Source organism: Quercus lobata, chromosome 2 (genome assembly GCF_001633185.2).
Source record: "Quercus lobata isolate SW786 chromosome 2, ValleyOak3.0 Primary Assembly, whole genome shotgun sequence".
Taxonomy (NCBI): Eukaryota; Viridiplantae; Streptophyta; class Magnoliopsida; order Fagales; family Fagaceae; genus Quercus; species Quercus lobata.
In genome coordinates, this window is record NC_044905.1 from 34,954,368 (window position 1) to 34,978,646 (window position 24,279).

The following is a 24,279-nucleotide window of genomic DNA, read 5'->3' on the forward strand; positions in this document are numbered from 1 at the left end:
GTTCAACCCAAATATTCCACATTAAACAACCCGGAACCAAATTCCAAATATCAGTATTATGTTTCCCAAGCCACTAATACCAACAAAAAAGTAAGTCTATAACAGAACCTGGAATGACCCAATCAATCCCAAACAGCCGAAGCATATACATCCACAGATAATGAGCAACGGGACAAGAAATCAGCAGGTGATCCACAGATTCCTCATTACAGAAACACATACAACAACGATTTACCAAAGTTTGGCCTCAGAGCATAAGATTATCCAAAGTAAGGATCTTACTCCGCAAATATAATAAATTGGCCAGTGAAAGACATCCATTAGAGGTGGTAAGGCAATTTTTGTGATAGTTTCTCTAGTGCCGTCAATGGGAGCTTCTAGAGTTGAAATTGTCAGTCCAATGAGAGAATTAGAAACAGAGTTCAAGGAACCATGAAGTTTTTGTACAGCAAAGCTCATCTCTCCAACCAAGAAATATATTTTGGATAAAAATTGAAGTCAAAGCGTTTCATAATTTCAAAAACAAACCATGGGTGGATTTTACTGAAGCGATTTCTTCTTCAGATGAGTGTGAGAAGTCTGAATAAATCTAAAGTCATTGGATTTTTATGTGCTAGGGAGCAAAATAAAAGTAAAAGAGAGGGGATGTTTAAAATAGACAAATGTCTAAAATTTAAGAGGGGTACCTAAAGAACAATACCCAAGGTATTGTATCTAAGTTTTTCCCTTTTGTCTACTAATGTCGAATGATAATTGTTGGAGCTGTTTCTTTCTTATTCTTCTACAAATTAAACTAACTTTGGCTTGACATATATAATCTCCTATAATTGTATTTATCAATATTAACATGTGAAGGAAATACAAATGAAAATAAATCACCTAGTTTTGAAACTTTTGATTTTCTGTTACCGTTCACTTATTAGAATCACCCCAAGCTTTAAACAGATTGTGAGCTTGTAGGAAAGTATCATTGTAGTTGGGTGAATATGACAAATAAATAGAAGTTGACGGAAGGGTGGGAGGGATGCATAGAGCCTCTGTTGATAGGAATGACAAAAAGGGATCCCCTGGCCCCTACTAGCACCAGTCAAGAATGTGACAAAGAACTTTACAAGACAATACAGACCTTAGTCTGCCAACCTCTTCCTTGTGAGATGCTGCAGCTGCTAATGCAAACCTCCGCTTCCCATCAAGAGCTGTTAACCTCTAAGACAAATTTAAGGACGAAATCCAAAGAAAGTGTACATAAGATAAATATAATAAGAAAGAAAGTGTACTCATACACTATAGTATTTGAATTTAGTTCCAAGCAATGATAAGTACATAAGAAAGATAACTATTACCTCATAAGTGTTAACAAGTTCCTTATCATCGCTCAAAGAATCCCGTGCTTCGGCTGCTTCAACAGAAATGGACATCATGCCCTCAACATCCTATCAAAAGATCAAGACGTCAGCTAGCAGCAACCACACCGCAAAGTAGAAAAAAACAAACCATTAGATTCTAAAGCTTCATGCCTCTAGATTTAAAACATAAATAGGCATGCTTCACAAAAAATCAAAAACATGAATAGTCAATGGCCTCTTGGTCCACTGGCTATTCCAATTCCACTTGATTGCTGATTAGTTGCATGGGACTGGTGGGGTTTGAACACAAGTGCTGAAACACCACAGGAGTTACTGGAACCACTAGGGTTTTTCTTGAGCCCCAAGATAGAGGGGAAATTTTGAAAATGGAACAATATAACTCCTTTTCCAGAGTGTACAAATTGTATAGATAAACTAACACACACACACACAGACATAATAGTCAGGAAAAAAAGCTTATTCAACTCAGCCGAACATACCCACCTTCAAGGTTGTATTTAAGTTGTTCCTTGCATTGCTAAGGAGCTTTATTTGATCATGGTTTTCAATTAAGTTTTGGCATTCTTGACAAAGCCTGATGCACAAGGCAATAATATTAACCACAAAGTCAGATACGTAAATATTGCAATGGAAGTTTACAAATAGGATGCCAAATTAAACCCCTTATAATGTTAGAACACCCCCTCAATATATCTCATCAACAACGTACTTTTCAATAGAAACAAAGTTTTCACGGAGATGGTCTATTGTCTTCTCAGATGAGGAAAGAGATTCCAGCCCAGCTTGTGCCTGTTCAACCTGCAGAGTCAAAGAAGTATCATGTAAGTGCATTGAAATATGAGACTTGTTAAGCTTCCTCAACTCTGTAAATGTCTCTGTATAGAACATAAGAGAAAAGACATGGTTGAAAATAATTATGACAGCAACTTTCCCCATGAAAAGGAATGGAATTTGTGTATAAACCTGCTCTGCAACCATTGTACTAAGCTGTGCATCATTTGCCTGTCAATAAAAACAATAGCAACATTCAGAGTTGACAATCTAAAGGTTAATAAAGAAAGTCATTGAAATAAAAGCCAATATAATACCTTTTCTAACTACGATTATACTTTAACCAACTTTTTAAAACATCTCTTTTCCAAGTACAACTGTATCTTGACCAAATTTCACAAATAAGCAAATAAACTTCCAACAAAAACTATGTCCAAACTATAACAAACTAAGAAAAGCGCTAGCCAAATTTGCGGTTACACCCCAAAAGAAATAGTCAAGTTGCAATTGAGCTTCTTGTAATCACTTATAAATCCAAGATCCACCTAGTAAACACCCAATGTAGGACTCAGCACATGCCCGCACAACACACACTCATACAATCCAATTCGATTAAAAATATACACAAAATGGGGTATCACAATCTCTCCCACTTAAATTTCTAACGTCCTCATCAGTGCTCACGTTGTGCTATAGTGCTTTTGAGCCACATGGCATTACCATTTGCTCTAATACAATTTATAATGACATGAGGAAAGTGCTAACCACATCTACGCTTATACCCCAAAAGGACTAATCAAGTTAAAATTTGGGCTCCTTGTAGTTGTTACCCATTCTATGCCCGATGTGGGACTCATCATACACCCACACAACACACTCAAACAATTCATTCCAATTAAATCCACACAATTTAGGGTATCCCAAAAACGTGCTCTAATCAGCTTTTTTTAAATAAACAAATAAAATTCGATCCCAATGTTTTTCCATAAACCCACTCCATAGGCACCTCCTACACCAGCAATATTAATCACTGTCCATCCTACCTGCCTTCATAGATGATATCATTCATTCAAATATCCCCCACAACCTTTTATCCAATAACAATAATGCTTGATTGAAAACATGACGGTTTCCGATACCCGAAATCCATTTTGTAAAATGGGAAGACACCTTTACCAGTTCACCAAATGATATTTGAATTCATATCCTAGGTAAGCTCAAGAAAATATCTTTGTAATTTCTCGATTCTATTTTCAATAGGATAGGTATAGAAAAGAGGTGAGAAATGTGTGGGCCAACTCAATAAACTGCCCTTGATCAAAAGTCACCCTTTAATCTTTCAACAAATACAGTTTCTTTCAACTCAATATCTTTTTGCTTTTCAATCACCCTATCCCCTGGATATGTTGTTACTAGTAATGAACACCTTGTTTGTCAACTTTGAAAGGCTTTGTATGGTTTGAGGCAACCTCCTCATGTATGGTTTGACCTATTTTCTACCCTTGATAGCAGATTTCTCCCATCCAGCCCTTATAACCTTCCATAGGCTACACCCATAAGGCCTTACCACCAAGCATGTGGTCCAACCACCCCATGCTTACCCATATCTTATACCAATTAGACATCTTTGAAAGCTTTACCTTTCCTCAACAAACCTCCATAAACACCTAATAAGAAAAGCTTGATTAAAGGTTATCAAGTTCCTCACTCCCAGAACACCAAATTTTATAGGTGAAATCAACCTAATGAAAATTGAACTCCTTTATTTGAACCTTCTCCATCCTATTAAGTTATTAACTACATGCATGGGAATATTACTTGCAAAAAAGTAACAAAGCATTGCTCAAAATCTCACAGTTGACATACAAAATGCTATTCACTTCTTCCATTTCTCACCAACCAATCAAAAAATTCATTTGCTATTAAAGAAATGAATTTCCTTTCTTGAACTAGTCATTAAGGAAACAACCTCACCAATTCCAGATATAGAGAAATTTGAAGAGAAGTATTATTGACCAATATTTTCTGGGAAAAAGTGTCCCAAAAAACATTTACCGGAAAATGTTCTGATAATATTTTCCAAGGAAAAACCACAAACTAAGTGCCTCAAACATAAAAAAAAATTAAGTTGTGAAAGTGGGTGTGTTTGCCTTAAAACTCTGCAAGACTAAAAAAACTGTAAAAGTTGCTAGGATCACCATCAATCCAAATAGAAACTATACATGTTGAAATACAAAGTAAATCTGTAATCTCTAATGGTCTCCAAAACTTAAGACACCACACAATTGACTTAATCAGCTCTTTAAGATCCACCCCACACAAATCTCCAAACACAACTTCAATCTACTATTCAAACACCTATTACCCACTAACACCAAATCCATAATTTGACTACATCTCCAAGTAGCTTTTGCAATTTACTAGCAGGTACTTCAGCAAGAAATTTGTAAACACTACTAGCCAAATTTTTGTTAATTGACAAGTTTTGAACCTGCAACCTTACTTTCCACCTATACTTGTGGGAAGAGGAAGTGTCATTTGAGTCAGAGCACACTAGCAACACTACCCACCAAACTAGTAGGCCTAAAATCCTTAATATCTAAGGCAACAACTATCTTCAGAATAAGTCGGATTAAAGAAGCATTTAACGTAGTGCTACGCTCTTGATTTCAATAGACATCATATAGGCATCCCATTCCCACCCAAAGCAGGCAAATATATTTGTGAAATCAACCTATTTCTTCGTTCACCTGCTATCGCTATGAAGGACAGACACTTCATTTGGAGTGTCATACCAATGTCATACCAGCCGTGTCATGTTATAATTTTTCAGAATTTGCTCGTGTCGTACCCATACCCATACCCATACCCATAACCATGTCTGTGCTTCCTAGGCCTATCATTTGATAAAAGATATACCATCAACAGACAAATATTCCCAATGAAGACCCAACAAATATTCTCCAATGAGAGAATTTGCAAACCAATGCAAGAACATCACATATCAATCAAACACATCTTATCTCTTCCATCATAACTAATTTCTCTCTGACTACAGTGATTGAATTTCATCAATTAAGTTGCAAAATCAGATTTCAACGCCTTCAATTTATGAACAAACAATAAACTAGGAAACCGTAGAATTAACCAAATTGTAACGCGATAGCTAGATAGATAGATAGATAGATAGATAGAGGAATGGAAATGGGACCTGCTGGCGAGTAATGTAATCGGCTTTGATGGATGCGATGGACTGAAGAAGCTCCGGCAGCGGCAATAGCTTCGCGACCTCGCGCACCGCCGACTCCTTCGCTTCCACACCCAGATCCTCCGCCATCATTTTTCCTATCTGGTGTCTACACACAAATCCGGTCTGTTTGTTTCTTCAAACATAAAAAAATATATTGATGTCGTTTGAATTTTTTTTTTTTTTTTTAACATAAATATATTGACTTTTTAAAGAGTTTTATTTATTATTTTTTCAATAATTTAGGATCCAAACTCCAAAATAAAATTTTAAAAAATTAAAATTAAAAATTTAAAGATGAAAAAAAAGTCTTTTAATAGGAAAATAGGTGTGGGTACCTAAGGCATGCTTGGCAACATCCTCGGCATGCTTTGCAACATCCTCGGCATGCTTTGCAACGTTCTCGGCATGCTTGGCAATGTCCTTGGCTGACCTCGGCATGCATGCAAAGTCCTAATCGTCCCACATCGAATAGAAATCCCCCTACTTTCTACCTTATAACCTTTGAAGCGAATGAGTAGTGTTGCAAAGCATGCCGAGGACGTTGCAAAGCATGCCTTAGGTACCCACAATAGGTATATATTTCTTTTCTAATAAAAAAAAAAGGCATATGTTTCTTTAGTTATTGGGATGAAAAAAACTCTTTTTAAGTTTAAGGACAAAAATATAATACTTTTTATAACTAGGAATAGAAAACAAACTTTTTGAAATTTGAAAATGAAAAAAGAATTTCATGTAAGGCATGGTTAAATTAAGAATTACATATATAAGTTAAATAAATATTTGTAATAATATAAATATAATTTAATAATTTAATAAATAGTAAAAATGAAAGAACATAAATCATTAAATAATATAAAAGAAACAGAAAAACCTATTTTAAAATTTAAAAACTCTTATTGTAGTAGAATTTTATTGAGTGTAATTGTTTTATACTTTTTGAAACTTTGGGAGTAAAGAGAAAATATTTTAATTAATTTGAAATCCTTGGAATGATCTAATGAAGAAAAAAAAATTGAAAAATTTTAATAATGAAAAAATAAAAAAGGGCATTCACTTTTTTTTTTTAGAAGGGCATTCACTTTGTGTAATGATAACATGCACAGAAGTGCGACGTCCATAATATTTTCACAATAAATCATAAGTGGTTAGTTGTTATTGATTCAAATTTGAACCTACCACTAAAATTACTTTTTTCTCCCAACAACAACAACCTTCCACTTAGAATTTATTGAAAAAATGTTATGAAAATGTTGTATGCATTTTTTATTATTATATAATATATGATATTTCATTGCATTTAACTTGTATTGCATTGTATATCATCACCATATCATGTCATAAGGGCAGAATTGTAATTTTTGCCATTTGATCTCCAAATTCATTTCATGAAAATAAATCTTGAAGTTATAAAGATCAAAATAATAGTTCAAGGGTCTTAATTGGACAACTGAATTAAAAGATATCAAGAAGACAAGTTTTAACGGTAATGTGCACTTGCATAAATTAAGTTCCAATCACACATGATTATAAACTCTTAATTCTAATTGGTCTAATTTTAGTTTAATTTAAATTAAATAATGTGTCATAACACTATTGGCTGAGGATAGGGTTTATGGTATTACATGTACCCAATTTAATCCGAAGACAAAACATTTATTGATTACTTGCAAAATTGGTAAAAATTTATTAATTAATTGGACACGTTTGAAATGAATTTACTAAGCTTGTAGATTAAGAAATCTAGAAAATAGACTTGAAATTAGGAAGGAATCAAATTAAAAACTGAAATGGAAACAGACGAAAGGTTGGGCCGGAGGCTATAACATCAATGGAACCTCTACCCTTGAGAGGCATTAACACAACTCCACCACTTCATGTGGATAATGATAAGCCTTTTAATTTCAAAAGGTTGGGCCGGAGGCGTAGTCTCTCATAAATACCAATTGATTTTTTATGTAGGGGTTTGAATCACAAATTTCTTATTCGACAATAAAAAACTTTACCAATTGAGCTAATTAGAACCGATATCGTAATATAATATTTGAACCTATTAATCCTGATTCCTAATCGTGGACAATATTCTTTGAATGTCAATATTTATATTCATATATTATTGACACGTCAAAGATAAATTGAAATTTTATATACAAATTAGTAAAAAGGCTAGCCTTATTGTGCACAATATTCTAAATAGAAAAAAATTGACTCCAATCACTAATAGGAAGATGACATGCATCATGTGTAATGTACACGATTTATTTATTTATTTATTTATTTTGATAAACATGTACACAATTTATTTGGTTGAATGTGTTAAGTGAGTTATGTATATTGTATATGACAAAAATTAATGTCATTTTCTTATTAGTGGTTGGAGCCCAACTTTGCCCTTCTAAATATGTGGATAATAACATCCTCAATATATGGACATGTCATAGGTAATGTGCATTTCTTATCCGCTCATTTGCTTCCCTTCTAGAGGGTCAATCCAGAGGGCGGCTATCTCAATTTGGTCTGACAAGTGTTATGTTATTGGACAACCATTCTTGGTTCGTTGAGCGTGATAAGCCATTTTGCAAAGTTGGGCTCTGATCTTGAAATTTTCAAAAACTCAGTTCTCTCTCTCTCTCTCTCTCTCTCTCTCTCTCTGTTTTTATTTTATTTTATTATTTTTATAAGTGATTTTATTGTTTCTTCCTTTTTCTCATATGGGTATTTGCTTTTAATTTTAAAATTTATATTGTTTGCTCCTTTTCTTTTTCCGAGTAGATCATTTGAATAGGAGTAATGTTTGGGACATCTTTTCCCATACCTAAATTTATACTTTATTTATGTGTCAATTATTGAATGAATTTTAGCATCTTCAAGTATATGTGATTGATACATGTAAAAGTGCTAAAATCTAATTAAAAGTTGCCGCACAAATAGGGTGTGTCTTAGCATTACTTTTTAAGTAGATAAAGTTTTTGTATTTGTGGTGATTTTTATTTGGTATTTTGTGGCAAATATTTGGAGATATTAGAATATCTTTTTCCTCCAATAATTGGTGATGAAACAAGAAAGAGTAGTCAATGGCTTGTAGCTTACGCCAAGGAGGAGATTTGTCGACATGGGCCCGTGTGACTTGAATTGCCAAGCCCAAGTCAGCCACAATATTGACTGAACTCTCTCTCTCTCTTTTTTTTTTTTTTTTTTTTTGCTCTGATATATTGACCGAAAGTTACACAATAACCCGAAGCGGTTCGAGTCGGGTTCGGGTATTAGGCATACCCGGCCCGAACCCGACCCGTATATATAATATTAAAAAATAAAAAATAAAACCCTGACTATAAATGCTCACTTTTCCCCTAAATCCCTTAGACCCATTCTCTCACCCTCTCATTCTCTCCCAAGCCGCCTCCCATTCTCTCCCTCACCCTCACTCTCACTCTCACTCTCACTCTCACTTGAGCAAGATCGCTGGTGCCGCTGCTTCGCCTCCCATGCTCACATTGCTGGTGTCGCTGCTTTGCCTCCCATGCTCACATTGACGGCACCGCTTCTCACTTCGTCGACGTCGCTGCTCCTTGCATACCTCACCTCACCGGCGTCACTCCATTCTCCACCTCGCTAGTCTTTCCTCCTTGCCTCCTTCACCTTGCCGCAGCCTGCAGACGCCGCTGCTCCTCCCTCACCTCGCTAGGCCCTCCTCCTCCACCTCACAAGGCTGCAACTCTCTCATCTCCCTCACCTCGTGAACTCAAGCTTTTGTTCTTTTTGTTCTTTTAGTGAAAATCGTTCTTTTTGTTCAAAGAATCAAATTTGTAATTTCTAGTTTTAGTGCTATTTTGGTTGAATAGATCGGCTCGTTTGATTTGATTTTATGGGGTCTTATTGTTCAGACCTAGGGTTTGTATGTTAATTCTTGTTTTTGCTTTTGATGTGGGAAAATATTGTAATGAAAAAAAAAAAGGGTTTCCGATCTGTTGGTTGCTGAGAAAATAATGGGTTTTCTTGAGTATTCTTTTTCCCTTTCTGTTTGGTGGCTGAGAAAATCAATATTAGGCAAACATTTTTTTTTTTTTTTGATTGGGCCACAGAATGGGCCCTGAAGTACCACGGCCCAACGGGGCCCGTGGAGCTCGTAGGGCCCGGCAGGGCGGGTCCGGGCCCCGGAAAAAAAAAAAATCCGTTTAGTAAACGGGCCGGGTCCGGGCCGTGGGTCTTGGCCCGCGGGTCGGGTCTGGGTATGGAAAAACCTAGCCCGAACCCGACCCGTTGCCATTCCTATCTACAATACCCGAACCACATCCCTTCAAACCCATCTCCCTTTTCTTCTCTTCTCTCACTCAACCTCACCTCCGAGATCACGCCGCCAAGATCGTTGCCCATGATCCACCCATGACCGATCTCTCTCTTTCTCGATCTACCTATCCCTTTCCCTCAATTTTTGATCACTTTCTCTTCCTCCCTCTCTCAGTTTGACCGAATTGTTTGAGTTTAACGAATGATTTTGTTTTGATTTTTGTTTTTTTAAGTTTATCTATTGAAATTTTCTATTGTAAAATTTGTTTGGAAGCTGAGAAAATGACTGAGAAAATGTGAGAAACTAGTAGAAAAATAGCATTTTCAGAATGCAACCAAACACATGAAAACATTTTTTAGAACAATTTTCATAATGCAGCCAAACACTTGAAAATATTTTCCTTTCTCGAAAATATTTTCACCTGAAAATATTTTACACTCGGAAAATATTTTACATTCAACCAAACGCAGCCTTAGCAACATGTGTGGGAGAAACAAGAGAGGCAGTCGCTTTCTAGTTTTGTGAATTATGTGTGAGAGAGAGCAGGGGTGTATTTATGGGGTTTGAGTTTCTTGAAAGTGCTTTTATGCATCTTTTATAATGAAATTTTTGCCACCCGTAGATGTAGGTAGTTTGCGAAACCACATAATTGTGTGTGCTTATTTAATTTTGTCTTTTTATTGTTATTGAATTGAGTAATGGGTACTATTTGCACAGCAATTAGGATTTATCTTAATATTTATAAATGTCATGATTGGCATTCTAGCATTTCATGCATATTCACATGTTGAGTGAATCAAGTACACAACAAAGGATTTCCATCAATCTCCAGAAGACTAATCTACGGAATGGGTGGAATAGGTGATTAACACATTCTCACTTCCATATATAACCTAGCCTGCGACTTTGAATATCAAGTTTGTCAACCATTTCCTTATCATTTTTTGTTTACTTTTCCATATTGTAACTAGGAAACAATTAATACTGAATTTCTTGTCATAGAATACTAGGATGAAAAGCAGGGGCTGGCTACCCAAAAAAAAAATTATATATAAAATTTTTATTTTAATTTTTTTGATAACCCCTAAAATAAAAATTTAAACACTTTAACCCTAAATTTTGTTTAGATCCAGCTAAAATATGATTATCTTAGTGCTACTTTTACAATATTTTTACAATAATTTTATAATAAAGGTTAAGTGGCAAGTTGTAATTGGTTTTTATTGAGACTCACAATTGACATCACTTTCTTACATACCTTTAACAACTTGCCATGGCAAGTTGTTAAAGGTATATTAAAAAAAAAAAAAAAAAATCTAAGTGGCCACTTAGATTTTTTTTTTTAATTATTATTTATCTAATCAAATAGTTTGATAAGTGCTCTATGGATTTCCAAGTCTAAGAAGTCATTTGGTGTTAGCTATAATTCCAAGAGAGTGACCATGTGTTAAAATTGTATTTAGGATACTATTATAGATTATTTTATATAATATGAAAGTTGTACATACAGGGAAAAAAATTAATCATTTTATGTTTTACTCTCTCTACACCAAAACACTATTGATCCCTTAGAAAAAAAATCCTAGAGACGCCATTGATAAAAAACATTGTAATTTTATATTTTATAGATTGTATCTAGGAACAAAGTATTGGAAAACACATGCATCTCATGAAATATGAAGTGGAATTTAAACAAGATCTACTCCACTTGTTGCATAACCACATGTTTCTCATGAATATGAAATTAGAGTTAAACTTACCTTGATGCTTTAAAATCTGAAATTATATTTATAAATGGTTTTCTTTTTTTTCTCTGAATAAAATACGTGGCAACTCTGTACACATACACACACAACAAGCATTGTCTAGACTCTAGAGTTTGTTAAAGAGAGAAAAACATAGTGTTCAGTTTGCTAGGTGCGAGTAGTGAGATTAATTTGTCTTAAGAACATAGTGTCAAAGGCTTATCAGTTGTTGTTTTCATTATTTATTTATATTAAATTAGTTCTATTTGTAAGTTGTAGGGACACGATTTTTAACGGCCCGGGAATGACCTTGGGCTCGTATGTAAAGGGCCCCACACAATATGATTTGTAGAGAGTGAGCTTGGAAAGGCTGGACCTTGATCATTGGGCGGCGGTTTGGTCGGGATTTTCGTGGAAGCCCATATGAAGATGGGTTCGGCCTGTATGGCTTAGCCTTACGCGGATGTGATGTGAAGATCTACCTCCTCGGAATTAGTCCGAGGAGCGTCTCATCCTCGCCATCCTCCTTTTTTGAGTTCGTGCTCCCCCTTTTCTCTGGTTCCTGGGGAGATCCCCTCCTTTTTTCTCTGCAACGAGCTTCCCTTTTATACTAGTATTTCCTTCCCATTCTTCACTTACGTGTCCGTTTCTCCTTGTTCGGGGTGGTTACTTGTCTTGTAAATCCTCACATCAGAGTGGTGGGGAAAAGCTGGATAGCATGGTATGAGTATGGGTTTGTCAGGCGCTGGGCTCCACATTAAGGTATTGGCAGCCTTCTCCCTCGTGCTGCTCTTGTACTAAGTCTGTCCTTTTCTTCAGGCGTTTTTGTGAGATGTTTGGACGTAAAGTCGTCCTCGGCCACATCCTTGGGCTTTCAAAAGAGTTTTCATTGTGCGTCCTTGACAGTAGGGCTCCTCGGCCTGGGTTTTGGGCTCTTAATACAAAGTGGGCTGGGACCCCAGATTTCGGGCCCCACATAAGTCATTAGTTATATTTTGTTATTAACATTGATTAATATTCATAGAATTAATTTTGCAAAAACTCACAAGTTGCAATAGTGGGTTCTTGTAATCACCTATAAACCTAATATCTTAATGTTCACCTAGTAAACACCCAATGTGGGACTTACACGTGCTTGCAGAATACACACTCAAAGAAACCAACCAAATCAAATCTATAAAATTTTGAGGTATCACAACCTCTCCTACTTAAATTCGGACAAAATGGGCTTCTGCCCTTTTTGGGCAAATTAATTAGCCTTTTGCCCTTCTTCCCAAACTAAATAGGAAAATGCCCCTCTTTTGAAAATCTAGTTTCTCAAAATCGAGTTAAAAAAAAAAAAAAATTCTTGAGCCCTATAGTGACGTTTTTAAGGATCTATAGTGACATTTTAAGAACCTATAGTGACGTTTTATAACTTGATATCCATAAAATCGAGTTATAGGCAATTTATAAGTCTTTATAAACGTCACTATAGGTCCTTGAAAACGTTACTATAGGGTTTAAATCGATTTTGAAAAACTCGATTTTCAAAAGAGGGGTATTTCCCTATTTAGTTTGGGAAGAAGGGTAAAAGGCTAATTAATTTGCCCGAAAAGGGCAAAAGCCCATTTTGTCCACTTAAATTCATAACTTCTTTGTCAGAAATAACGGGATTACTAAATATGTTTGGAAAGCTCCAATTATATTTGCGCTATACCTAAAAGAACTAGTCAAATTATAATTGGAGTTTCTTGTAATTGCTTATAAACCCAAGTCTACCTAGTAAACACTCAATGTGAGACTACAAGCTTGAACAACACACACTCAAACAATCCAATCATATAAAGTCCACAAAATTTCAAGATATTACAAATTTATTTTCAATTTTGTCTCTTTATCTTTTCATTCATAAACTGAATCTTGTGTTTATCATTATATATGATGCTTGGATTATAAGATGTACCATTATAAATCACCATATGATTGTGTAACTAAAAACAATAAACTTTATAATAATTCTATTATAGATGAAATGAGGTGAGGAATGTAAGGTGGCATCATTTTTTTCTTGATTTTGGATAAAAACAAGTGGGGTACCCAATTAATGTTTCATAGTCACATAACCGATGAAGTACATGCTTTGTACTTCATTTTCTGTACTACAAGGAGACGATACCCGTAAGAATCATGCAAACCACGGCCTCACCTACGTACAATGATTTCAATGCTCGTGATTGGTTGTCCTTCAATTGCTTTCAATTTCCAAAATCTTTCTCTTTCGTCCTGAGTTTAGTTTCACATCGCATACATACGTGCCAAAATGGTGGAGTCATCCACCCCAATTTTTTTTATTTTATTTTATTATATACATTTATTTTGTTCAGTTTGTATATCATTCCTTTTTATTTTGTTTTAATTTACATAGTAATACAAATTTATGGTTTATTAAATTATATACACTGTTTACAAAATTAATTACAAAGGGTAAGATTCAAGTTATATATAGTGTAATTCTAAACTATGTTACACCATTTAATAATATTTTGTTGGATTGATATTTCAAAAATTCAATCGTTGGATTATATGTTTACTATATTCTTAGTACGCATATAAAGTTTCGTGCCAATCAGATGTTATTTATTATTTGATCTAAAAACCCATATTTTATGCACAATTTTAAATATAAAAATATGAAATTTAAACATTTGATTGATAACATGGTTATTGATTTTAGATCATCTTATAATTTTGCAAGAATGTAGAGTGTAAGAATAAAATCTAATCCAATGGTAGATTTATAAAAATTCGCATCAAATAAAAAAAAATTGAGTGATGTAATATAGTTTAGAGGTATACTAAGTGTAACTTGAATCAATTCCAATTACAAATAGTAGTTTCATTTATCTAAAAATTTCAAAATATAAAAAATTGCCGGGGGCATCAAAAGAAATTAACATAGGTATGAAAAATAAATTACGTTTTTATTTGTTTATATTGCAATTTGTATAACAATTATATTATTATATAATGTTTATTATATATTAAGATTAAGCAGCACTCAAACCAATGGTGGCTCCAAGATTTTTTTTTCCTAGAAGGGTAAAAAAGAAACGTAAATTGTACAAAATCTAAAACAAAAGACAACTTAAATATATCAACATCACAAAAAAAAAAAAAAATGCAAATATATGAAATTTTACAATTGTCTTCTACAATATTTCATATTTTAAAATCATTTCATGATATCTTCATTGTCAATCTTATGAGCTATATGTCTTTTAATGTACATAGCCAAACAATCATTCATCCACTAATTTTCCATTTGATTGATTATAATTATTTCAATTTTAAGATCTAAATGGACTTTTTCTAAGGTTTAAGATCAACAAATTTCTACTTTTGTTATTGTTTACTATTTTTTTTTTTTTTGCAAGGTTTTTATGCAATTTGGGTTGCAAGAATTTTTGTTGCAACCCACTACATGGCGGTAAAAAAACCATTAATGTGTATTTATAGTCACATGATATTTTTAATGATTTTTAATAAGTCATGTGACTTGCTTAAATAATATATGTAAAAGGTTTTTTTTTTTTTTTTTTAACTGCCACGTAGTGGGTTGCATAAAAATTTCTAGGTTACATAAAAAGCTTGTAATTTTTCCCCCAAATTTTAGACCAAATTGGTTTGTTGTTGGGGTTTACTTTTGTGTGTGTTTAAAAATGCCAGTTAAGATGATCATATTCAAGTGTATTTTAGATGAGCTTAAAAGAAAATAGGGTCAAGACATTCAAAATTCTATTTTAGGGGTCAAAACAATATGTATAACTGAAGAATTTGTGAATTGATAAAACCAGGTGGTTGAAATTTTCCATCTCCAAGGAAAACCACTATGATCCCTTATTAGAAAAATTCCCAATTCCCCTTTAGGGGCTTCTACTCTCACATAAAGTTCTTGTTTCAACAATTCAAGAGTGGGGGAGAGTTTTTTACTAATGAATTGATATTCAAAATCATGCCATTATGTATACCTTTTTCTATCAAAGTATTGTATTTCTAAATTCTCGTAGGTGCCCCTGGAAACTAATAACTATCAAACTAATAACCAACTCATCGTTTCATATTATATTTTAGGGGTCAAAACAATATCTCTCTCTCTCTCTCTCTCTCTCTCTCTCTCTCTCTCTTTTGAGAAAGTTTCAACCTATGGCGTCCACTCATGATGATAGCTTTTTATTATCAGACCAAGATACCAATCAGTTTTTGGTGTAGGTGGGAATTGAACTCTAAATATCTTATATAACCATCAGAGATTTTATCAGTTGAGCCAACTAAAACTCACACACACACACACACACACATATACAACTCTTTTATTTTTGGCCAGTTCAGGGGATTCATTTGAACCCCTGGGCTGAATGTGGCGCTCGCCATGACCCAAACAATCCAATCTTATCAAGTCCACACAACTTTAAGGTATCAAAAATTTGCTTTCAATTTTTTCCTGTAATCTTATCATTCATAAATTGAAATCTTGGATTTATAAGTATATTTGATATGTGGAGTGTATGATGTATCATCATAAATGACCGTATGATTATGTCACTAAAAATAGTAAACTCTATATAATAATTTTTTTTTTTTAGAGTTTCAACTTATGACATTCGTTTCTAATGATTGCATTCTTTATCATTAAACCAAAATATCAATCGGTTTTTGGTATAGGCAGTAATTGAATTCCAAATCTCTTATTCAACCATTAAAAACTTTACTAGTTGAGTTAATTCTAACCCACCTCTATGTAATAATCCTATTATAAAAGAAATGAGCTAAGGTGATAACATTACTTTTCTTGACTTTGAATAAAAACAAATGGGGTGCCCAGTTAATATTTCATAGGCACAGAAGCGATGTATTACATGCTTTTGTACTTCATTTCCTGTACTACAAGAGACGATATACTATAAAAATTGTAAGGTTGAATTTATTCAATCATTTTGTTGACTTTATTCCGTGCCAAATTTGTTTGTAATTCAGCATTTAGAAACCTTGTATTTAGGTGGGAATCATGTAAGGGTGGCGTGTGAGAAAGTGTGAAGAAAAGCTTAAAAGTGTCTTGCGACTAGCGAGTCACCAAATGTGGAACACGTGTGAAGCATGCAGGGGAGCCAAAGGGTCACGCTAGCTGGAGCACTACGGGACAAAACTTATAAACTGGTTAGGCAGTTAGCTCGTGACTCAAACTTGCGATTCATTCCAGTCACAAGCCTGAGTTGCTAAAATGCTCTGTTTGTTAGAAACCTGACTATTCGCATTCCTCACTCACCATACTATAAATACTCTTATACTTACGAAATGTAGAGAGCTTCCAGAGAGAATTTTGAGAGAGAAACTCTAGAGAAAAACAAGATTGACTCATCCACAATCTTCATCATTTGATTCTCTAAATTCCTCTACTCTCACCTTCTCCATTGTTACATCCTTGAGAGGTACATTAGCCAAATCCTTATCTCACCATACCTATATCTGTGAGGAGACATTTTGGTATTTGGGAAGCAGTTTGGAAGGGACCAATTCATTTTGGTTGATGTAATGGGCTATTGCGGGATCCAGTAAACTAGAGAAGATAAGGTTTGGCGTAATCTTGTTGGTGCAAGAAGCTTAGAGGGCTTAGGTGCACTGGGTAGATTAGGCTTAGAGGGTCTTCTACTATTCATGTATCCCAACTTTATTCTCTAGTGGATTATTGATCGCTTGGAGGGCGGCGGAGAGGTTTTTCGCCAAGGACTTCGGTTTTCTCTTCGATAACACATCGCTGTATTGTCTTTGTGTTTGCATCTCTTTTCCCTTAATCTTTGCCTTTTAATTACTACTGTGGTTGTGATTAATTTTGGTTTAAATTGTTTTACCAATTCTGTTTTAGCTTATTTTCATATTCCGCACATACATTGTTTGATTATAAGCTTGTGTTGGTAATTTGTAAATTGGGGGTCTAAACGTTTATAGGCGTTTTACACACTATTTGAACTTTCAAAAATCATGCAAGCCATGACCTCCCTACAATGTTTTCAATGCTCTTGATTTATTGAAGTGCTTTCAATGTCCAAAATCTTTCTCTTTCGTCTTGAGTCTAGTTTCACATCACATGATACCAAAATGGTTATCATATTTAGAGTCATCCACCCCATTTCCCTTTTCTTTTATTATTATTATTATTATTATTTTGAATTTGTTCAATTTGTAAATCATTCCTTTTTATTTTTCATTTTTAATTTACATAGTAATACAATTTTCTGGTTTATTGAATTATATATTGTTGACAAAATTACAGATAGTAGTTTAATTTATCTTAAAATTTCAAAATATAACATATCATCAAGGGCATTACAACAAAATAAAATAGGTATGAAAAAAATACATTACAATTTATATTTAAATTTTGTATGACAAATGATTTACTTTTTATTAACGTCAATTAATATTTTTTGGATTAATTTTATGTTCGATTTTGTCTTTTAATTTTAATATTCTTGAAATGAAATTCCCAGCTTTGTCATGGCATATGATGTTTGGAGTGTAAGATGCATATATCATCATAAATCACCATATTATTGCTCCCCCCCCCCCCTCCCCCAAAAAAAAAAAACATATTATCATGTGTTACTAAATTATAGTAAAACTAGTATTATGCCCGTGCGATGTACAACTTAATAAAAGAATTATATATAAATTTTTAAAAATATATATTTTTGATAATATAATTAAATTTAATAACAAATAAAATAGTAAAAATATTTTAAAGATTATGGCAAGTTTTAAATTTTTAAAAGCTTTTAGTAGTAAACGGGCTGGACTTTGCACAGTTTTGGTCATAAACTTATAACATGAATAATTTTATTAAGAAACACTAATTAATGATTGAAGAGAAACAATTAAGGTGAAGTAAGGTGAGGAACAACAAATGATAATTATAACATACCAGTATAATAATATTTATATTTAATTATAAGGAAGTGCTTGCATCTCAAAGTGTCAAATTAATATCAACACTAAACATGCTAAGATGTTTATGTTAATTAATGTAAATAAGCATAAAATTAATATCAACATCTAACACCCTACTATTGCATGAATTATGAATAAAATTGACATAATATTTTTACTTTAACCCCAAGCAATCATCCTGAATTTAAAAATTAAAACTACCTAAATTTATAAAATTAAAAAAAAAATGAAAGCAAAATTCACAATAACACACACATAAATATATAGACACAAAGAAACTCTGAATTCAATAATTACAAACAATATTAATTTCTAAACATTAAAAAAAAAATCTGGAAATAGAGTTAAAAGTAAAGATACTCACATGAAAATTGAATTAACTTTGACAAAAGGGGGAGGCGGCGAAGTCATGGAGATTTCACATCAACTTAAATATCCATTATTTTTACATCACCTTATTTATATTTAATCAATTTTCTGTTTCCATTATTTATGGAGTGATGTTCATTATCATGGTTTTGGATGCTAAAATCTTGGTCTCATGGCTACCTGTGGGATCTACACATATTGGAAAACAGATCTTTCAAAAAGTGAATAAAATTTTTGTTAAAATTATTTTGTTAGTTTTCATGGAAGATATACAATTGATTCTGAAGACCATAATAAGCATATAAATTAGATCAAATGGTCCATTTGGATACAACTTATTTTGCTGAAAACTGAAAACACTGTAGCAAAATAATTTTTAAATGTGTGAAAAATTACTGTTCATTCTTTTTTTACTGTTCATATGCCTTGGTGCACTGTTCATGTCCCATGAACAGTGCACCAGGCGCTGGTCTTAAAAAAAAAAAAGCTGAAAACGCGCAAGCCTGTAAAATGTGAACGTGTATCCAAACCGGCACAAAGTTAACAAAAATAACTTAAACAAAAGGCAACCTGCACACAAAACATATTCAATTTGATGAAAAAAAAAAATAAAGAAGGAAATTTTATGAAAAAACAAAAAAGAAGAAGGCAAATATATACATGCAAGTTTCATAGGTAAGGTAAGTATAAGAAGCGAAGAATACATAAAGAAAATGTACGGTAGGAAAAGGGAAAAATATACCAAACTGTATATATACCCCTACTTTTATATTAACTTGATATGAACAGAAAGAAAAAGGAGTTTACGTAATTAAGAAGTTTATGTTAATTACATATTAGGTTGTTTTTTTTTTTTTTTTAATTTTTTTTTTATAACTTTGTGGGGATCGTTCGATTAATGGGCCCGTAGGGTTCAGAATTGGTTCAGAATTGTTGGGCCCGTGGCCCATCCGAGGCCGTATACCCGTTCGAGGACACCATGCTCCTCGGCAGTACGCGTCCGAGGACGATCGCGTCCGAGGACGATCAGGACGTGATCTCACTGCGATTAGATCTCAGAATTAGGTCATCGCAAAGGATAGAGTGGCCGACTAAAGATGAAAGAGATAAGGCAAACAAATATCTGAAACTACAGCTGCCTCCGCATTAATGACCTCTCAACCAACTCTCTGGCCGCATTAATGTGGAGGTGATACCTGAACAGTAGGGAAACAGCCTTACAGCTGCCCATAGGAATTTCCAGGAGGAGCCAGATGGGACAGAAAGAAATCCTCCGGACAGAAAGAAATCCTCCGGACACAACCTACACGTGTGCGGCAAGGATGGAGCGCAAAGGGGAGTATATAAACTAAAAGAAGAACATGAAGAAGAGGATCGGGACAGAAAAAGAGGAAGAAGAAGAACAGACATAAACTGGAAAGAAGAAAGTAAGAGAATAAAGAGAGAGTTGCGCTAGTCACTAGAAGAACAAGATTGATAGACCAACTTTGAAACTTGAACGGGCTGAAGAGCAAATCTTTGGAGGAGATACCGCAGTTAACCTAGTTCTTTACACCCACGCTCTACAAATCATATTGTCTGGGCCTTTTACGTGCGAACCCAATACTGTTTAGGTTCGTTACAAAATCGTGTCCTTACAATTGGCGCCGTCTGTGGGAAGAGCTTGTGTTAGCTTGTACAATCTTTGATACAACGTTTCCGATGGAAGGAGTGGAATTACCTCATCCTGCAGCGGGGCTGCATTAAGATGATGTCAACCTGCATCAGGCGGAGTCAAGGGGCTCTCAGCATGGTGGTCCTCGAAGGAGTCCAGAACAGAGGGAAGTCCGGGAGGGGAGTATACATACCACTCATACCACAAGGAGCCATACATGCGGGAAGAGTCACGTTTCCCACGCGAAGCATGGTGGGGATCTGCAACGTGAGATCGCGGACTTGAAGAGAGAGTTGCGCCATGCACGACGGGAACGTTCCCCACTTCGCTCTGAACCATCATCCGGGGAGTCGGATGGAACTAGCTACAGGCGGAGGTCGAGGACTCCGCGAAGCGAGACTTTCTCCTACGAAGAGGAGCGTCGCCGTAGGCGTAGGCGTAAAAGTCCAACTAGCAGAGGCTTGGGAAACGACGCCATGAACAAAGCCTTGAGTCAAATTTCCAGGTCACCCTTTACAAGAAGCATAGATGATGCTACCCATCCTCGGCGGTTCAATCAACCTACGTTCTCTCTGTATGATGGCCATTCGGATCCGGTGGAACATGTAAGCTATTACAGCCAGAAGATGGCTATTCATTCCAGGGATGATGCTCTGATGTGCAAGATCTTTCCGTCGAGTTTGGGTCCAACGGCGATGAGGTGGTTCAATGGCTTAAGGGCCAATTCTGTTGGATCTTTCAAAGCACTGACCCAGGCTTTTGGTGCTCGTTTTATTACATGCAGCCGGACCCCTTTGCCTCTGGGATCCTTGTTGACCTTGTCTATGCGAGAGGGCGAGACTCTCAAGAGCTATTCGGATAGGTATTGGGAGATGTTTAATGAAATAGGGGGGAAGAATGACGCTGTAGCTATAACCACTTTCAAAGCCGGTCTCCCAGCTGATCACGACTTGAGGAAATCCTTGACGGGTAAACCTGTTACCAGTGTGCGCCAGCTGATGGACAGAATAGAGAAGTACAAAAGGATAGAGGAAGATCAACTTCAGGGGAAAGGAAAAGCCAAGATGATCCCTCAGGAGAGGAGGGATTTCAGGTCGGATCGTTATAATAATAACCGACCGAGGAGGGACTTTGTTGGGCAGTCGGCCTCGGCGGACGCCCAGGTTGTTAATGCAGTATTTCGGGAGCCTGTTCAGCAGGTTTTGGAGAAGATAAAGGACGAGCCATTTTTCAAATGGCCGAACAGGATGGCGGGAGAGCCTGCAAAACGCAACCCGAGTTTGTATTGCCATTACCATCAGGACCATGGTCACACGACGGACAACTGCAGGAATTTATGGGACCATTTGGAGTAGTTGGTCCGGGAAGGGAAATTAAGGCAACTCTTGCATCACTCCAGCGGAAGGGCGAGCTAAGCAGGTTCCGAGGTGCGTGGGGATGCTTCATCAAGGCTCCCTCGGGGTACGATCAACGTCATCTTTGCGGCCCCGGGAAGGACTGGATCTTGCCCCACCAGAGTGTTGTCGTTGACCAGATCCCCGGCCGAGGATCGTTCTTAAGCATCGAAGAGAGCCAAGAGGCCTGTCCCCTTGATTTTGGGTTTTTCAGACGAAGATTTGGTTGGACCCATACAACCCCATGAAGATGCCTTGGTGGTAACACTGAGGATTAGTGGGTACGATGTCCGAAGAGTGATGGTTGATCAGGGAAGCGCAACGGATGTGATGTATCCGGATTTGTACAAGGGGCTGGGTCTGAAACAGCAGGACTTGACAACCTATAATTCCCCTCTAGTCAGTTTTGAGGGAAGGTTGGTCATTCCTATGGGGCTAATCAGGCTGCCCGTGCAGTCAGGCACGGAGGTGGTGGAGGTGGATTTTATTGTCGTAGATGTTTATTCTCCGTATACGGCCATCTTGGGCAGACCTTGGCTTCACACACTTAAAGCGGTTTCATCCACCCTACATCAGAAGGTGAAGTACCCATCCGGAGACCAGGTGCTGGAGATAGTAGGGAACTAAACGGCTGCTCGGCAATGCCAAGTAGCGGCTATTCAGCATCGGCCAGAGGCAGAGACCTCGGCTACAGCCGATAATGAGTCATAGCAATTAAAGTCCCCAGCATCAGGTTTGGACGTACCAACCAATGGGGTAGAGTGTGAAGATCTGGAAAAGGCGACTGTTGCTGGTGATTTAGAGAAATTCTTCCGGGTTGGGGCCAAGTTGCCTTTGCAAGAGAAAGCGAGTTTGCTGGAGTTCCTTCGAGCCAATGTGGATGTCTTTGCATGGGACCCGTATGAGGCCCCAGGAGTAGACCCAAGTTTCATTTGTCACCGACTCAACGTAAACCCTGCCGTTCCCCCCAGGAGGCAAATTCCTCGGCGACCATCGAAAGAGCATGCCGAGGCAGTCAGAAGTGAAGTTGCCAAGCTAAAACAGGCTGGGGCTATCAAAGAAGTCTTTTACCCCCAATGGCTGGCCAACACGGTGGTAGTAAAGAAGAAAACAGGGAAATGGCGAGTGTGCGTGGATTTCACGGATCTTAATAAGGCATGCCCTAAGGACCCATTTCCTATGTCGAAGATTGACCAGTTGGTGGATGCGACCATGGGCCACCCTAGGATGAGTTTCTTGGATGCCTTTCAAGGGTATCACCAAATACCGTTGGCTGCCGATGATCAAGAAAAGACCGCTTTCGTGACCCCGGTTGGGAACTACCATTACAAGGTGATACCTTTCGGTTTGAAAAATGCTGGATCTACCTACCAACGCATGATGACAAAAATGTTTGAGCCACAGCTGGGCAGAAGTATTGAAGTTTATATTGATGACATGGTGGTGAAAAGCAAGGTAGTAACTGAACATGTGGGGGACCTCACTAGCATCTTCGAGATACTGAGAGAACACAAGTTGCGCCTGAATGCTTCGAAGTGCTCTTTTGGTGTAGGTTCCGGGAAATTCTTGGGATACATGGTGACCCATAGAGGAATTGAGGTGAATCCAGACCAGATTAAGGCTATTAACGATTTGCAAGCGCCTCGGAATCCAAAAGAGGTGCAGAAGCTGACTGGGATGACTGCCGCGTTGAACCGGTTCATCTCAAGGTCGGCTGAGAGGTGTCGTCCTTTTTTTCGCCTGTTGCATAAGTGGCAAGGATTTGAATGGACCGAGGAGTGCGCTGAGGCGTTCCAGCAGCTGAAAGACTATTTATCCAAACCGCCGATCATGTCTAGCCCTGAGGTGGATGAGGTGTTGTATGCCTATCTGGCGGTAGCTCCTCACGCAGTCAGTTTCGTCTTGATGCGAGAAGACGGTGGTGTCCAGAGGCTAGTTTATTATGTAAGTAAATCCCTCCATGAAGCTGAGGTGAGATATCTGTCATTGGAGAAGGCCATACTAGCGGTGGTCCATGCAACGCGTAAACTTCCGCACTATTTTCAAGCTCACACTGTAGTTGTTTTGACCCAATTGCCTCTTAAATCCATACTTAGAAGTGCTGACTACACCGGCAGAATTGCCAAGTGGGGTACGATCCTGGGTGCTTTTGATATCAAATACCTGCCCCGCACCTCTGTAAAGGGTCAAGTTCTCGCCGATCTGGTAGCTGAATTCGCTGAGAGCCCTGAGGAGGTTAGTAGGAATCAAGATCACATGGGTGAAAAATCGGTTGGTGTGATATCCGCACAAGGAGGGTCTGTATGGAAAGTCTATGTGGATGGGGCCGCAAATCAACGGGGAGCTGGATTGGGATTGGTTTTGATATCCCCTGAAGAGGTCATCATCGAGAAGTCGCTAAGACTAGGGTTCTCGGCTACTAATAATGAATCAGAGTACGAAGCTCTGATAATGGGAATG

At 36.5% G+C, this 24,279-nt stretch overlaps 1 protein-coding gene across 1 annotated transcript in view; it reads right to left on the reverse strand.

Moving 5' to 3' along the window:
• The window catches only part of LOC115975447 (exocyst complex component SEC6-like), a 52,065-nt gene extending 46,525 nt beyond the window's left edge, over nt 1-5,540 (reverse strand). The window contains exons 1-6 of the mRNA XM_031096226.1: nt 5,350-5,540; nt 2,331-2,369; nt 2,077-2,165; nt 1,851-1,941; nt 1,344-1,433; nt 1,127-1,206 (exon numbers count right to left, since the gene is read on the reverse strand). Of these exons, the coding sequence (XP_030952086.1) occupies nt 1,127-1,206; nt 1,344-1,433; nt 1,851-1,941; nt 2,077-2,165; nt 2,331-2,369; nt 5,350-5,478 (518 nt within the window). The 5' untranslated portion in view covers nt 5,479-5,540. The remainder of the gene's footprint in view (nt 1-1,126; nt 1,207-1,343; nt 1,434-1,850; nt 1,942-2,076; nt 2,166-2,330; nt 2,370-5,349) is intronic.
• Nucleotides 5,541-24,279: the final 18,739 nt, after the last annotated feature.